This window comes from Aureococcus anophagefferens, assembly GCF_000186865.1.
Source record: "Aureococcus anophagefferens unplaced genomic scaffold AURANscaffold_7, whole genome shotgun sequence".
Taxonomy (NCBI): domain Eukaryota; class Pelagophyceae; order Pelagomonadales; family Pelagomonadaceae; genus Aureococcus; species Aureococcus anophagefferens.
The window spans coordinates 811668-827857 of record NW_008705567.1 but is presented as its reverse complement, the minus strand read 5'-3'; the positions used below and the strand labels follow the sequence as shown (position 1 = coordinate 827857).

At 68.9% G+C, this 16190-nt stretch overlaps 2 protein-coding genes across 2 annotated transcripts in view; one reads left to right on the top strand and one right to left on the bottom strand.

Annotated features, from left to right (window-relative positions):
* The window catches only part of AURANDRAFT_63482 (hypothetical protein), a gene marked incomplete at both ends in the record, with an annotated part of 2920 nt that extends 1973 nt beyond the window's left edge, over positions 1 to 947 (top strand). The window contains one exon of the mRNA XM_009038107.1: positions 36 to 947. Within this exon, the coding sequence (XP_009036355.1) occupies positions 36 to 947 (912 nt within the window). The remainder of the gene's footprint in view (positions 1 to 35) is intronic.
* Positions 948 to 10741: 9794 nt separating this feature from the next.
* On the bottom strand, positions 10742 to 13233 carry AURANDRAFT_53418 (hypothetical protein; the record flags this gene model as incomplete). Its single annotated transcript, XM_009037832.1, has 3 exons — positions 10742 to 12852; positions 12924 to 12974; positions 13078 to 13233. 3 exons carry the CDS (start codon positions 13219 to 13221, stop codon positions 10831 to 10833), a joined length of 2217 nt encoding a protein of 738 aa, XP_009036080.1.
* Positions 13234 to 16190: the final 2957 nt, after the last annotated feature.

Below are 16190 nucleotides of genomic sequence, written 5' to 3'. Positions count from 1 at the left end.
CGCCGCCCGCGGCCGCGCCGCCCGCGGAGCCGGAGCCGCGGCCGCGGCCGCCCTGCGCGGCGGTCACGGCGAACGAGGCGCTGAAGCGGCGCATCGAGGAGAACAAGGCCGCGGCGCTCGCGCGGAAGCGCTCGCGCCAGTCGCCCGCGCGGCCCGCGGCGGCGCCGCGGCCCGCGACGCCGCCGCCGCCGCCGCCGCCCGCGCCGCGCGCGCCGCGGCCGCGGCTCGGCCTCCTGCGCGGCGAGGCCGTCGACCGCGCGCTGGCCCTCGGCCGCGGCGACATCCTCGAGATCCACGGCAAGGCCGGCGCGGGCAAGTCGAACCTCGCGCACACGCTCGTCGCGCTCACGCTCGCGCGGACGGCGCCCGGCGCGAAGGTCCTCGTCGTCGAGACCAAGGGCCGGAGCGCCGCGCGCGCGTCGCTCGCCTTCCTCAAGGCCCGCGGCGGAAACGCGGACCGCGCGCGGGACCTGCTCGTGTCGTCGGCGCACGACGCGGAGGTGCTCCTCGCGACGCTCGCGCGCGACGCGCCCAAGGTCTGCGCGGCCCACGGCGTGTCGCTCCTCGTCGTCGACTGCCTCGCGGACGTCGTCCGCGCGCTGCCGCCCCGGGAGCGGCGCGCCGCGCTCGCGGACGCGCTCGCCGCCGTCGCCGCGCTGTCGCAGGCGCACGGCGTCCCCGCGGTGCTCACGAACCACGTCTCCGCGGACTTCTCCGACGGCGCCGACCCGAGCGCCGTCGTCGCCGCCGACGACGCGACCTTCGCCAAGGTCGCGACGGCGCGCCTGCGGCTCACGCGGAGCGCGGCCTCCGGCGAGCGGTCCGCGACGCTCGTCACGGGCGCGCGCGACGACTTCGGCGACCTGCCGTCGTCGCACTTCGCCGTCACCGCCGCGGGCGTCGCGGACGCGGGCGAGCCGGGGGACTGGATGGCGGACGTGGGGTAAAGAGAGCTGTTCGCTAGCCTTACTAGGGGATCTCACGCGTCGAGTTGCGCCAGGCGCGTCTTTGCTTGCTCGCTGCCCTTGGCGGCGGCCCGCGAAAGCCAGAATTTGGCTGCGTCGAGGTTGGCGTCTTCTCCGCAGGAATAAATACCGCCCAGGATGAACTCCGCGTCCATAAGGCCTTGTTTTGCCGCTAACCAGACGTAACGGAGCCCCTCCTGTTCTGTCTCCTTGTTTTTCTCCCCTAGAATCTCCATTCCCAACTGGAACTGTGCTACTGGATGGCCCCGGTCCGCGGCCACGCGACTCAGTTGCATGGCCTTGGTCTCGTTCATCTTGACGCCCTGTCCGTTTTTGTACAAAATCGCAAGATTCCACGTCGCATTAACGTCTCCGAGCTCTGCCGCACGTTTATACAATCTCGCACCCTTCTTGGTAGATATCACGAGCTCATGGCTACCAGAAAAGTAGCAATCCGCCAAAAAACCTACGTGGATTCGGCTTGGTTTGTAGGCTCCGGACGAGACTACGTAGGCACCCATGCGCCGACACTGCAAATGACTGATCGCTTCTGGCACATCATTTTCCATGTGGCGACGAATGTGAGCCAGACACTCCGCATGAGTCTTCGGCGCCGGCTTACGACAGAGGGGACACGGCTTGTAGCCGATCTTGTGGTGGCACGACTCGCAGACCTTCAGGCAGCAACACGGACGCATGTTTTGCCACTCATTCACGTCCCAGTCCTCGAAGCAAACTGGGCACCGGCTCCCAAATCGCGCCGACAGCGGCTCGGGCTCCGGGTTCGCCTCGCGCCGCGCGCGAGCGGCCTCGTGTTCCGCGGCGATGCGCGCGCGGACTTCGTCGGCGTGCGACCGCGGCGCGGGGCCGTAGAACACCTCCTTTGGCGGCGACGGCGGGGGCGTCGGCGCCTCGGCCCGCGCCGCCTCCGCCGCGCGCTCGTCTCGGATCTTCTTGCACGCCGTCCGGTGGCCGCGCTCGCGCCAGTCGACCTTCTGACAGGCGACACTGCAGTACTGGGCGGTTCCGCAGGGGCATGGGAGCTTCGCTTTCGCTCCGCAGATGGTGCAGGTCGTACGGAGCTTAGCGTTCTTCACCCGGGCCATGCGCTCTTCATATTCTTTTTGCTTCTTCTCCCAGTCGCGCATCGTGCGGTCCTCGTCGTAGCGAGGGCTCGTGCGGTCTCCTTCGCGTGTTCTGGGGCCTGTTCCGTCTCTTGTGGCGGACGGGGGGGGGCGCTCTTACGGGGCGACGAGCGCGTGCGGCGAGCCTCTTTTCGCCACAGCAAAAAAAAAGCAGGGCAAAAAGCCGGTGGCTCGACGCCGCGCCGCGGAATCATGAGCACCTCCTGCAACGCCTTCTCCAACGGTGAGACGGGAAATGTGATTACGGATCGCCCCACTTCGCGCGTCCTCGCCCCGCCCGGCGGCGGTTCGTCGTTGGGATCGCTTCTCGCGTGGGACGAGCCGGCCAAGAAGGAGGACGTCGTCGTCGAGATGGTGCCGCCCGCGGGAAAGGCTCCGGCGCCGCCGCCGGACGGTCCGCCCTGGGCGACCAAGGTGCCAATGCCGCAAGGGGACGACGCGCCGGCCGCGCGCGCCGCGCTGGTTCCGCCCGCGCCGGTTCCGCGCCCGCGCGTCGAGGCCTTCGAGACCGAGGCCCCGGCGGCCCCGCGCCCCCCCTCGCCTTCGGCGCGAACACGCGCCACGGGTCCAACGCCTTCGCGAACGGCGCGAGCCAGAACACGGGCAACGTGCTCACGGACCGCTCGACGACGCGGCTCCACGCGCCGCCGGGGGGCCACTCGACGCTCAAGCTCTGGTAGGCCGCGTCCAGACCCGCCATGCCGCGTCGCCTCCGGAGTTCTGCCACGCGGTCCTCCGACGGCGCAGCAAGAGCCACCGGCCCCCCTTTGACCGCGCCGCGGCCTCCGCCGCCCGCTCGCCCCGACCTCCCCTGAACACACTCTTAGCCGTGGAACGGGCACCGGTAGCTCCCGTCGTGGTGGACGCGGAGCGCGCCGCGCTTCGTGTCGATGCGGCCGAAGTTCCACTTGCGCCCGTTCGCGTGCATGTAGATGTCCGTCAGGTGGCGCAGGTCGTCGCAGAGCCGGCAGACCGCGGGCTCCGAGAAGGCCGCGTAGGAGTCGTCGTAGTTCGAGCTCAGGTCGAGGACGCGGAGCTTCGGGCAGCAGCCGGCGACGGCCTCGAGGTCGTCGTCGTAGTCGCCGGGCGCGTCGTCGTAGTCTCTCGTGCGCTCGTAGAAGGCCTGCGTGTCCCGGAGGGCCATGGCGAGCGAGAGGTGGACGAGGCGCGGCGTGTGCTGGACGATTTGGGCCACGGCGCCCCTGGCCACCTGCTCCTGGAGCACGAGCGACGCGAGCGTCGCGCCCCAGAGCTTGAACGTCGCGAGCTGCGGCGCCGAGACGCTCCAGTGCGTGAAGTCGTAGGGCTTGTCCCCGACGACGACGAGCTCGCGGAGCTTCGGCGCGGCGGCGTGCCGCTTCGCGAGGTCCGTCGGGTTGACGACGAACCGGTTCAGCAGCGCGAGCGTCGGGTGCGACCCGCTCTCGGGGCAGCGGACGCCGTCGACGTCCCTCAGCTTCGGGCACGCGCCGAGGGCGTCGAGGAGCCGCGGCGCCGTCGGCTTGCAGCGCCCGTCGCAAAAGGGGTCGAGGTGGAGCGTCTCGAGGGCCTCCGCGAGCGCGGAGTCGCCTACCGAGCGCGTCGGTGATGATTTTTCTCTCGGTCGACATCTCTCGAAAATCGTCGCGGCCGCAGGACGCTGGGAGTCGCCCTCGAGCGCGCCGGCGAGGCTCTCCATCTCGACGATCGACGCGCGCGCTTTGCCCGAGTTCCGGTCCGAAAAGCGGAGGAACGCGAGCGAGCAGTCGCGCAGGACCGCCGCGGCCCGCCGCCCGGGCACGGCCGCGCCGGGCGACGCGCCGCCGCCCTTCTCGACGTCGACGTAGACGAGGCTCGCCCTCGCGGCGCCGAGCGCGGCCGCGAGCGCGCCGTCGTCGAGGCCTGTGTGGAAATCAAATCTTCAACCCTACTTCAATGTGTGCGTACGCGACAGTTTCGACGCAAGCTCTTTGGCTGTGCTTCGAGAACTCGACGAGAGCAATCGATTCGTCCAAAAATCAGCCGAATCGACTTCGATTTGACCGAGCTAGAGAATTCTGAAGCTTGGTCAGGACCACCCAAACCAGTGGTCGAATTCCACACAGGTCGAGGCCCGCGCACTCCGAGAAGCGCAGGCTCTCGATCGTCGGCGGTAGAGCGGCGAGCATCGCGGCGTCGACGGCGCACTCCGTCAGCGCGAGCGACCGGAGCGACGAGCATTTCGAGAGCGCGGCGCCGAGCACGGAGGGCTTGACCGTGGCCTTGAGCGTCGCGAGCGCAACCGCGGCGATCGCCGGGCCGCACGCGGCCGCGAGCTTGCCGCCGTCGCAGCGGTTGGAGCCGTCGGCCGCGGACTGGAGCTGCGGGTGGCAGCCGTCGAGCACGCCGGCGGCGGGCACGCCGGCGTTCTCGAAGCGGCGGTAGCGGTAGGCGCCGTCGCGGACGGGCGCGTCGTAGTAGCGCGACGACCCGCCGAGCGCCGCGGCGAAGCAGGCCCAGTTGCGCTCCGACAGCCTCTTGTTGAAGCGCACGAAGCTCGGCGGGTACTTGGAGATCGGCGCCGCGCGGCCGGCCGCGAGGTCCGGGCACGGGGGCCACGACCGCTCCTCGGACGTGTCCTCGACCCGCGGCATCAAGGGATCGCAGTAGAACGACGACGGGGGCGGCGCGTCGGGATCCACCGCGTAGAGGGGATCGGACGGCGCGGAATCGACCACCTTCGAGGCGCCCTGATGCACGAAGTTCACCCGGGGCGCCGGCGGCGGCTCGTCGTCCTCGGACGCCGTGTCCAAGTCTAAGTTGTCCCACTTGGCGTAGGCAGCGTCGAGAGAGCTCATGTCGATGCAGTGAGGCAGGCAGCTACGGAGAGCACAATGTCATCTGCCACAAGCACCGAGTCAAACAAAGCGATTCAGCAGCTTGAACATCACCTTGAAGATACTAATGCGCCTCACTCCTCGGCGAGGCCGAGGAGCGTCGTGAGGAGCATGGTGTGGAGGCGCGCGAGCTTGGCTTCGTCGACGTTGCGCGCGAGCGTGTCGCCTTCGCCGTGGAGCTCGCCGTTTGCCGCGCCCGACAACGCCACGAAGGCCGCGCCGTCGTCGACGAACGCGGCGGCCTCGCCGCGGGGCTCGGCGGGCGCCGCCGCGTCCCGCTGGCCCAGGGCCCGGAGGGCCCGGAGGCCCGCGTCGCGGCGCCTCCGCGTCGACGCCTGCCAGACGACGCCCGACCCCTTCGCGGCGACGTCCGCGCCGATGAGCACCCAGCAGTGGGCCGCGGCCGCGTCGCGGGCGTCGAGGCGGCGCGCGAGGCCCGGGTGGCCGACCTCGCGCCCCGCCGCGGCGACGAACTCGACGGTCCGCCGCGGCCGCGCGGTCGCTAGGAACCGCGCGCACGCGAGCCAGAGCGCGACGGCGCCGCCCGCCTCGCCCGTCGCCGCGCGCCAGGCCGTGCGCTCGCAGGCGACGACGACGGGGGCGAGGCCCGCGTCCGCGCCCGGGACGGTCGCGACGACGTTCGACGTGAACGACGCGTCGCGCCGGACCGTCGCTTTCACCTCGAGCCGCATGCCCGCCTTGGCCGTCGCGAAGAGCCAGGCGCTCTCCTTCGCGTCGACCTGGACGACGGGCGGGCCGTAGGGCTCGGCGTAGGCCTCGGCGTCGCGGAGCCGGAGGCCGCCGCGCGTCGCGACGACTATAGCGTCGAAGGTCCCCGCGTCGCGCGCGGCGTCGACGGCGTCGTTGTCCTCCTCGACGGGGCTGCCCCACAGGACGCCGACGCCCCCCGCGCCCGGCGCGGCGGCGAGGGACGCGGGCGCCGCGACGCCGCGCAGGTCCGTGTCGCCGCCGTCGGCGTACGCGACGCCCGGCACTGTTTTGACGCCGTCGCTCACGGAGCAGACGCCCGGAGTTCGCCGCGGGAAGGGGAACTCGTCGACGCTCGCGGCGAGGGACGCCCGGGCGAGCTCGTCGACGAGCCACGCCGCCGTCGCGCGGTCGCCGGCGCCGCCCGTGCGGTGGTCTCCCAGGGCCTCCCAGCGCCGCAGGTCCGCGAGGAGCTGCCGCCGCGGCTCGAGCGCCTCGCGGGTGAATTCCACCTCGTCGTCCCGCGGCCGCTTCGACGGCGTCTCGGGGCTCTTTGCCCGGGACCGCTTCGGGGAGACGGCGGCGCGGACCATCGTGGGCTGCGTCTCTAACCGTGGCTTCAACCCTTCGGATCCCGAAAGTGAAGTAGGCTTGAAGTCCTGTAGGCCTACTATTGAAGTGTAGGCCTTCCTGTACGACTCGGAGCCACTTCCCGACTCGGAGCCCTGACGTCGGCACGAGAGAGCGATCGCCCACGTGACAACCCAGAAGTACGCGGTCGCGGCATTAGCATACGGCGCGAGCGGTGTTGGGGGCGAGCGACGGGGAGCGGGGCGGGCGCGGCGGCGGCGGCCCGCGCGGCGGCGGCGGCGAATCAGCACGTGTCGAGCGTCCGGCGGACGAGATTGCCCCGTCTCACGCCTTGAGCTTGTCCTTGAGCACGGGCGTGAGGTACTCGGCGAGCTTGAGGGCCTCGATGGCGATCTCGATGGTCGCGACGCCCGGCGGCGTCGTCTTCGCGAGCGCGTGCGCCGCGCAGACGGACTTGAGCTTGGCGTACTCGACCTCCTGCGTGTAGAGGTAGGAGAACCAGTCCGGGTGGGCCGCGGCCTGCTTGGCGACGTCCTTGGCGCGCTCGTCGCCGACCATCTCGGCCTCGAAGAGTTTGGAGCCGGACGCCTTGTCCGTGACGACCGCGCAGCAGCCGTCGCCGGCGCAGCGGTCGCTGGAGATGCGCACCTTCGTGCCCTGGTCGTTGACGAGGGTGAAGTCGATCTTGCTGAAGTCCGTGAAGCCGCCCAACGTCAGCATCTCGCAGCCCTCCGCGTTCAGCTGCACGTCCGTGACGTTCGTCGACCGCATGCCCCAGAACTGGCAGGCGAGCGCGATCTCGTGGATGGCCATGTTCTTGAGCATGCCCTCGGAGTTGCGCGAGAAGCACTCGCCGAGGTTCTCTTTGGTGTAGTCGTTGCGCGAGACGAGGAGCGTCTCGACGTCCGCGCCCTTTGGCGCCGCCGCCGCGGCGGCGAGGGCGCCCTCGACGTAGTCCGAGATGTTCTTGATGAAGCCCATGAAGACGGGCACGCCCTTCTCCTTGGCGAGCGCCGCCATCTCCTCGAGCTCGCCGACCGTCGGCGCGCCGGGCTTCTCGAGCAGGATGTGCGTCGCGCCCGCCGCGATGGCTTGCCGGAAGAACTTCGGGTTGTCCGGCGTGCGGCCGGCGATGAGGCAGACCTTGGGACCGCTCGAGACCTTGCCGAAGACCGACCCGTCGTCGAGCGCCGCGTGGAACGACACGCCCTTGGCGCCCCACTCGCCGACGAGCTTCTGGAACTCGACGCCCGGCGGGCTGTCCTTGCCGCCGCCGAGGAACCAGGGCTCGACGACGTCCGTCAGCTTCGCCTTGCCTACGGTGCGTCGCGGTCCACGCCGCGCGGCGCGGATACTCGGGCGCCGCGCGCCGCGCCGATGTCGCCGTTCACGAGCTGCAGGCCGTGGAACCAGCCCATGCCGCGGCCGGGCAGGCCGCAGCCGACGATGCAGTAGCTCGCCTCCTCGCCGTTGAACATGTCGGCCATTTTCGTGAGGATGTCGCCCATGGCTGCCTGCGGCGACAGGTGTTGCACATCGCCAAGCTCGATCAAAGCGGCGTCGCAGCGCGTTTCTTTCGCGCGCGCGCGCTCGGGCGCGACGACGCGACTCTCGCGAAGTAGTTTCTCTGCGTGTGGACGCCTCAGGTGTGGCAGACGCGGGTTCGCACTGCGCGCGATCAGGCCTCGATTGCGTCGCGTCGTCGTGGTAAAAGTACAATGCACTAGAAAAGCAACATCATAAGTTGAAGTGTAGTCGACTCCTTTGCAGCCTCTGGTGCGCCCGTGCAATGGCCGCTGCGATGTCAGCTGGGTCCGGTGGAACCTTGCGACGCCGCGACGACGCTCCCTCGTCGCGCATAGCCGAGTTATGGTGCACCGGTCGCTGGGAACGCGACGGCGCGGCGGGCTACGGAACCCGCTTTGGAGCACGTTCGAGCGCGCCATGAGCTCCACGAAGCGATCCCAGAGTCTGCGGCTGCCCGTGCTTGGCGCGCTGAGTTGCCTGGGACCCCGCGCGGACGAGCGCGCCTTGTGGACCCCCAAAAGATAGTGATCATGCCATGGTAGTGTGTGCGAATGGGTCCACATGCAGCCCTTTTTCGGCACATTTTTTGCCACAGCGTCTATTGCTAAAACGCAGGGGCGCGCGCGCCGATTTTCGCCGACCCGCTGCCGATGGCTCGGCAGCGCCTGTCTCTCGGGCGTGACCAATTTTGGTGCACTAAAACTCGGATCATCACATGAAGAAGTGCGCGGAGCCTGCGCAAAGCCCTAACTAGGGGAAACATGTTGTTTTTCTAGTGCATTGTACTTTTACTCACAGATCGGGATCCTCAAGCACGGCAATGTCGGCTGCAAAACGACGCCGCGGCGCGCGCCATGATCGGCTCGGCTCGCCCATGGATCGCTGACGGCAATTGCGACGTGCAGGCGACGCACGTGCCAAGCGTTCTGTGTTTCCGGGCGGTGGCCGGCCGCGGCGGCGCGATTGCCATGGCCCGGCATTCAGTGAAGCGATCAACGTACAGCGTCCGAGTCGGCGGGTCGCATCCGTGGCCCTTGAGCACCTGCAGTTTCGTCTGCTCCTGCGGCGCATCAGAACGGGATGAGATGATAATCCCGTCAACCACAGGCACTTCGAATCATGTGGTAGCGCTTCTTCGTAGTGCGCCGCCGAAGACCAGTCGAGCCTCTGAGTAATATACTGCTCGAAGCGGGCGCGCGAGTCGGTGATCGCGACAGCTACGGAAACACCGCGCTCCACTGGGCTGCCTTCAACGGACACACCGACATGTGCAAGCTCCTCCTGAGGTAACGACGACGACGACCACCCTCGCATCGCCGCCGCGGCGGCCCGCCGCAACGACGTCGAGCTCGCGCGCGTGCTCCGCGGCATCCGCCAGTCCGAGGCCATCCCGGCGGCCCTGGCCACCTCCCGTCCCAGGCAAAGGCGGGCGTTACGCGCTGCTGGACGCAGCCGCGCGGCGCCCCGCGGGCGCGCGCGCGGCGAGTTCGCCGAGCCCGGGCCGAGATTCACCGCGGTGCACCGTCAACATGCAGCGAGAGCCGATGATGCGCCTAGCTTGGTCGCAGAGCCGCAACAAACACCAAAAACCATGAACACGTTCTCCTGGCAGACGGAGGGCGTCACGGCCCGGTCCGACGCGCCGGCGTCGAGCGCCAAGGACGAGCGGTCCAACGCGGAGAAGCAGGCCGTCGTCGTCGACTTCCTGCGGTCGCGCGTCGGGTCGGCGGCCCTGAGCGCGCGGCAGATCGCCGCGGCGCTGAGCGAGGGCGGGGCGCCGCCCGTGGACTTGCGCGTCGAGACGGCCGTCGACGCCATGGTCCGCGCGAACGCGCGCGTCCGCGTGCAGTTCGACGAGGAGATGGAGGCGCACTACGAGTACCAGGCCAAGCACGAGGACGTGCACGACGCGGCGAGCCTGGTGACCTTCGTGAACAATTCGCCCAACGGCGTCGTGGCGTCGGAGGTGTTCGACTGCTACGTCGGCGCGGAGCGGGACGTGGAGAACAGGGCAGGACAAGAGAGCGAAATTCCCAACTTCAAAGGCTCCTTTCTCGGCCGTTTTCCACTCGTTTCGGCTGATTTTTGGACGAGCGATCATCTCTCGGAACGGTCTCGACGCGTGGATGTTTTTCTCGTGACGCGCGCGCGCGAAACACTCACGTTGAAGCGACGTTGAATCTCTCTTGTCCTGCCCAGGTGGAGAAGGCGATCGTCGGCGGCGCCGTCGTCGCGACGCTGGACGCGACGACGCGGCGCGTGGGCCTCTTCCCCCGGGGCGCGCCCTACCTCGTCCGCTTGACGGGCGACGCGAAGCCCAGGGACGCGCGGACCGTGGCCACGGCCAAGGACGTGACGACCGAGGTCCGGCGCGGCGACGCCGTCGGGTTCGTCCTCGACGACGGCGCGGACCCGCCCGTCGCCTGGCACCGCGTGTCGTCCCGCGTCCACGCGTCGGGCAGCCAGCCCAAGCGCGCCGAGCGGCCGCTCGGGGCGACGTCCCTCAAGGAGATGCACAGCGCGAACGAGTACTGCGACCGCTTCGACGCGGGCGTTTTGCCGGTGAACGAGGACCGGCTCGACTGCGGCGGCCGGCCGCGCTTCGGCCTCGTACGCCACGGCGCGTCCAACGACGTGCGGGCGTTGTGGCTGGAGACGGCGGCGGAGACGCCCGTGGACCACGCGCAGCTCGAGCGGAAATTGGTGGAGGCGAAGTTGAACGCGAAGATCAGCCGCAAGTCGAACAAGCGGCCGGGCCGCAAGCAGGAGGACGAGGCCAAAAAAAAACGGCGCGTCAACTCGCGGTTCCAGCGCCTGACGAACACGCATTTGGTCGGCACGCCCATCGGCGACGTCCTCGCGGCCGCGTTCAACGCGGACCCGGCCGCGGACGGCGCGACGGGCGGGACGCGGTTCACGGGCTCCTAGGCTCGCTCTAACGCGGTTCACGGGCTCCTAGGCTCGCTATACGCAGGGGGGCGCGCGCGTCTCTCGCGGGTGCTTGGGGGGCGGCGGGGCATGCTCGTTCCGAGCCGCCGCCTAGGTGTCGAGGTTCGAGAGGAGGCCCGGGCCGGCCTGCGACGAGACGACGTCGTACATCTTGCCCTCCGTGGGGATGCCGGCGGGCGAGAAGATCTTCGCCCGGTCCATGACGAGGTCGAGCTCCTGCTCGGAGATCTCGTCGGCCGTGGCGTTGTCGCCCGCGGCGCCGATGCGCTGCGCGATGTTGACGTCGTCGTTGAGCAGCGACCGGAGGCCGTCCGTCGTGAGCTCCCCGCGGCTCCGGCGGCCCGCCTTGTTGTAGTCGCCGCCCTGGACGGCCATGCGCTCGAGCTTCTTCTTGGAGATCTGCTTCTCCATCATGCCGATCTCCGCGCTGCCGCTCGTGAGGAAGCGGTAGACGACGACGTCGCGCTTCTGGCCGATGCGGTGCGCGCGGTCCATCGCCTGCGCGTCCTGGTGCGGGTTCCAGTCGCTGTCGAAGAGGATGACCGTGTCCGCCGTCGCCAGGTTGATGCCCAACCCGCCCGCGCGCGTCGACAGCATGAAGACGAAGTACTCGTTGGACTCCTGGCCCTCGCCGTTGAAGGCGTCGATCTGCCGCTGGCGCTCCGAGAGCTCGACGCCGCCGTCGATGCGGAAGTAGTTCCACTCGCGCCAGCGCAGGTAGTCCTCGATGATGTTCAATAACTCCGTCATCTGGGAGAAGAGCAGCACCTTGTGGCCCTGCGCCTTGAGCTTGGGCAGGATCCGCTCGAGCAGCCGGAACTTGCCCGCGGCGTTGACGAGCGCCTTCGGCGTCGCCACCCCGATAAACTCGCCGTTGGCGTCGCGGGGCTCGCCGAAGAGGAAGGGGTGGTTCGCGTTCTTGCGCTGGTTCATGAGCATGTTCTGCTCCGAGACCTCGTGCGACGTCGCGGGGATGCCCGCGGCGATGAGCGAGTCCTTGAGCTTCCGCTCCAGGATCAGCGCCTCGTAGGACTTCTGGAGGGGCGTCATGGGCGCGTAGACGACGATCTCCTTCTTGTCCGGGAGCACGCCCCGGAGCACGTCGCTCTTGACGCGCCGCAGGAGGAAGGGCCGGAGGATCTCGTGGAGCTTCGTGACGATGCGGTCCTTGGACTCGTCGTCGATGATGTCGTCGACCTGCGTCTCCTGGCCGATGTTGCGGAAGCCGAACCAGGACTGGAAGACGTTGAGGTCGTCGAAGATCTGCGGGTTCACGAAGTTGAGCAGCGACCAGAGCTCCTCGAGCGTGTTCTGGATCGGCGTGCCCGACAATAACAGCCGGTTCTCCGTGTTGAGCTTCTTGAGCTCGCGGACGAGGCGGCAGTCGCGGTTCTTGACGCGCTGGCCCTCGTCGATGATGAGGTACTTGAACTTGAAGTGGGACAGGGGCGCGCGGTCGATGATGCAGACCTCGTAGGACGTGACGATCACCGGGAAGTCCTCCTCGTTCTGCAGCGACGTCGCCATGGCCGTCTTCCTCAAGTCCGCGCGGTGCTGCTTCGAGCCGTGGTAGAGCAGCGCGCTGATGCCGGGCACCCACTTCTTGAACTCGTTCATCCAGTTGGGCAGCGTCGCGAGCGGCGCGGCGACGCAGATCGGGCCCTTGACGTTCTTCTCGCGGATGTGCGCGATTAAGGCGATGACCTGGATGGTCTTGCCCAGGCCCATCTCGTCGGCGAGGATGCCGCTCAAACCGTTCTCGAAGAGCGTCGCGAGCCAGCGCAGGCCCTCGACCTGGTAGGGCTTGAGCGTGCCGCCCGTCATGCCCGTCGGCTGCTGGACCAAGTTCCGGTCGCCCTTCATCTTCGCCTGGGCCTCGGCCATCTCCGCCGCGGCGTCGCCGGCCTCGCCCTTCTTCTTCTTCTTCGACGACCCGCCGCCGGACGTCGACTTGCGCTTCGACCCGGCCTCGGGCTCGGGCTCGGGCTGCGCGGCGGACATCTGCGAGTTGACGATGAACGCGGAATACTGCTCGGCCTTGGCCAGCAGCGTGTCGAGCTGGGCCTTCTTCGCCGCGGGGCGCGACGACTGCTCCAGGAGGCTGTCCGAGCCCTACGAATTTTGCGGGGGGTCGAGGGTTCCGCGGCCGGCGCTATCGACGCGCTTCGGACGCGGCCGCGCGCCTCCGCGCGCGCGGCGGCCTGCAGCAGCACGGGCGCGCTCGTCGGGGCCGCCTGCGGGGGCGCCGCGGGTCGCGCGGGCGCCGACGTTCCATGCCCCCGCGCCCGGCGGGGGCCGGACCTCCCGACCCCCACATTTCCGCGATCGCGGACGCACCTCCTCGTCCTCGGCGCCCTTGGCCAGCAGCTCGTTCACGCGCTCCTCCTCGAGGTCCTCCACCGTCTTCTGCTCGCCGTTCTCGCTCACGGAGTTGCGGCGCGCGCACGGGGCTCCATTTTTGTCGGAGTCAACCTCGGCCATCGTCGCGGCGGTCAGTCGTGGCGCGCAGCTCTCGACTCGAGGTTCGAACGCTTCGGCTGCCCGTCCGGGACGACGCCGAGCTGAGCCGCCGGCTCGACACCCGGACACCAAGGCCGCTCGACGCATTCCTGGCGCCGTCGCGGGAAGGCTCTGCGAACGCACCGCAGCCACTTCGGGCCCGCGCGCGCGGACGCGCGCGGGCCGGGCGACTCCGACGCGGCGTAGGACGTCTCGCTCGCCCCCAATCGTCGCCCGGAAGACTCGAAACACCCCAAATGAGGCGTCCGGGGACTCGTCCAGGCGCGGTGGCGTCGTAAAAAAAGGTCAACGATCGAACCTTGCACTGCCAAAACTCGATGTGTTGCCAGTGCGCGCCGGTTCGAAGATGAGCGGCGCCAATGGGACCATCCCCGCGGTCAAGAAGGACGAGGTGACGCGGCGCACGAACGAGGGCAAGTCCGTGATCCTCTTCGGGCTGCTCTTCACGGACCTGCTCCTCAACAGCACCCTCGAGTGAGGCTGCCCCGCGCCGGACCACCGCCGGCCGCGCGACGCCGCCGCGCCGCAGGTACGACGAGTACAACAGCTACCCGACCATGTTCGGCATCCACCTCTTCGTCCAGCTCTGCTGCTTCGTCGTCGTCTTCCTCATGCTCTGCGCGCGGCCCGCGCCCGCCGACGCCGCGCGCGCGCCCGTTGCGAGCGCCCGCGCCGCAGGCGAGACGTACCCCTTCCGCGTCGGGCTCATCGACGCCCTCCTCGCCGAGTTCCGCGCCGTGCTCTGGATCCACCCCACGCGCGAGCCCGGCGCGCCGGCCGCGGCGCCGCCCCCCCCCCGGACGCGCCGCCGCAGGTACTTCTTCCTGACGCTGTTCCTCGGGCTCTACCGCATCATCACGCTGCCCGTGCTCGCCGCGGGCCGGAAGAAGTTCCGCAAGAACAACGGCATGTGGGACACGTCGACGCAGGCGGGGCTCCGCTACACGTCGATCTCGCACGTTCACAAGATCGTCGCGGCGATCTACTACTTCGTCAACATCCGCGCGGCCGTGCGCCTCGGCGACTCCATCTACTACGCCAAGGACTCCTGGGTCACGCTCTTCCACCAGACCGGCGGCTCCCAGCGCGAGCTCCGGAAGCTCCTCCAGCGCCGCCACAACACCATGGAGGACATCACGACGCGGTGACGGTAAAGGGGGTGCTTTACTTCTCCTTCTTGGGGCGCTTGGCCGCCGGCGCGGGATCGAGGGCGTCGACGTCGATGGCGTTCTTGCGGAGCTCGGCGTCGCGCGCCTCCTGGGTCCGCGCGCCCGTGATCTCGACGTCGGACAGCGTGCGGAACTTGGACGAAGGGCCTACCGCGCTCCATCCGAAGGCGCTCTTCGCCGCGACAAAGACCTCGTACTCTGTGTCCGGCTGAAGTCCTGAGACGACCTCGCCTGCCTTGGCCCTAGGAGCTGGTGTGGCCTTCCCTGTATGGCAGAGCGTGTGCGTCCTATTGTCGACAACCTTGCGCACAGACCCTTGCTTGAAGAATATGGTCACGAGCGTGCAGTCCTCCATCAGCGCGCATCGCACCCGGACACTGTCTTGCGTGATCTTGTCGAGGAGCGGCGCGCACGGCGCCTCGGGAACGTGGTCCGCGAGCTTCATCGGCTTGCTCCACGGGCCTCGCGGACCCCAGCAGCTGCCGTTGTAGGCCAAAAGCGCAACCCTGTACGTAATCGCATTCGAGAGGCCCATGACGACGATGCTGGGGCGCTTGCTCTGTACGTTTGTGAGACATGAGCCACCAGCTTCCCGCGGCCGAAGCGTGAGATCTGGTTTGACTGCGTGCTCACCCGTAACGGCTTGGAAGATCATGTTGACATTAGCGCAGTCCGGTGGAGCAGCAAAGGTCACTTTGATCTCGGAACTCGACACAGCTTCGAGCAGCGGCGCCTGGGGCGCGACGGGCGGTACGATGGTGAGCGGCGCGCTCGCCGGCGAAGTCGGTCCGAAGTCGAAGTCGTCCGCGCCGCGGAAGGACACCGTGGCTGTGTACTCCACGCCGCCATCGAGGTTGTTGACTTCGACGCTCTTGCTCTTCACTGACTTCCTGCCGGCGCCCTTCGTCGCAAGCGAGATGACCTTGCCGGTCTTACCATCTGGGAGGACCGACTTGAGCTCCGCGTCGTAGAACGCCTTGCCATAGCTCGAGGAAAAGTAGACCACCGCGACACTTGCTGCAGCGGGCACGTCAAATGACACCGTCACCTTCGAACCCTCGATTTTGAGGACTGGCGCGGCGGGAGCCGCCATCGGGGCTGCCTCCTCCGAGGCCGAGCTGTGGCAAAGATGATCTCAAGATGCACTTCAACACAGAGGGAATTACACAAAGTCGTGGGCGGCGACGCGGGGCTGCGTCGCGGGTCGTGGTGCTTGGGGGTTATGGGGCGACGCGGGGCGTCGCGGGTCGTGGTGCTTGAGGTTTGTGCCGGCCTCAGACGTCGGCGAAGGACGTGAGGGCCCAGCACTGGTCCGTGGAGTCGAGGGGGTCGTCGAAGGGCTCGTACTTGGACTTGCAGCGGCCCTCGTAGCCGTAGCCGTGGTCCTCGTTCGCGTCGCGGCACGTCTCGAGGTCGTAGGCGCCGACGGGCATGCGGTAGTCGCAGCGCGAGACGACGCCCTTCGTGCGCTCCCAGTCGCAGCAGCAGAAGAGGGACCCCGCGTAGCCGCGGAACCAGTGGTCGCGGATCCACCAGCCGTAGGTCGCGTCGTCCGTCGAGCCGTGGCAGTGGCCCGTGAGGTCGTCGTTCGCAGTCTCGTTGCAGTGGTCGAAGTTGAGGTCGCCCCCGAGCGTGCCCTTGCTCGTCCAGCCGTCCTGGGGCATGATGCGGCAGAACCAGCCCGCGCCGCCGCAGTCGACGGGGCCGTCGAGGTACGCGGCGCGCGCGCCCTTGGCCTCGCAGGCCGCCGACAGCGGCGCC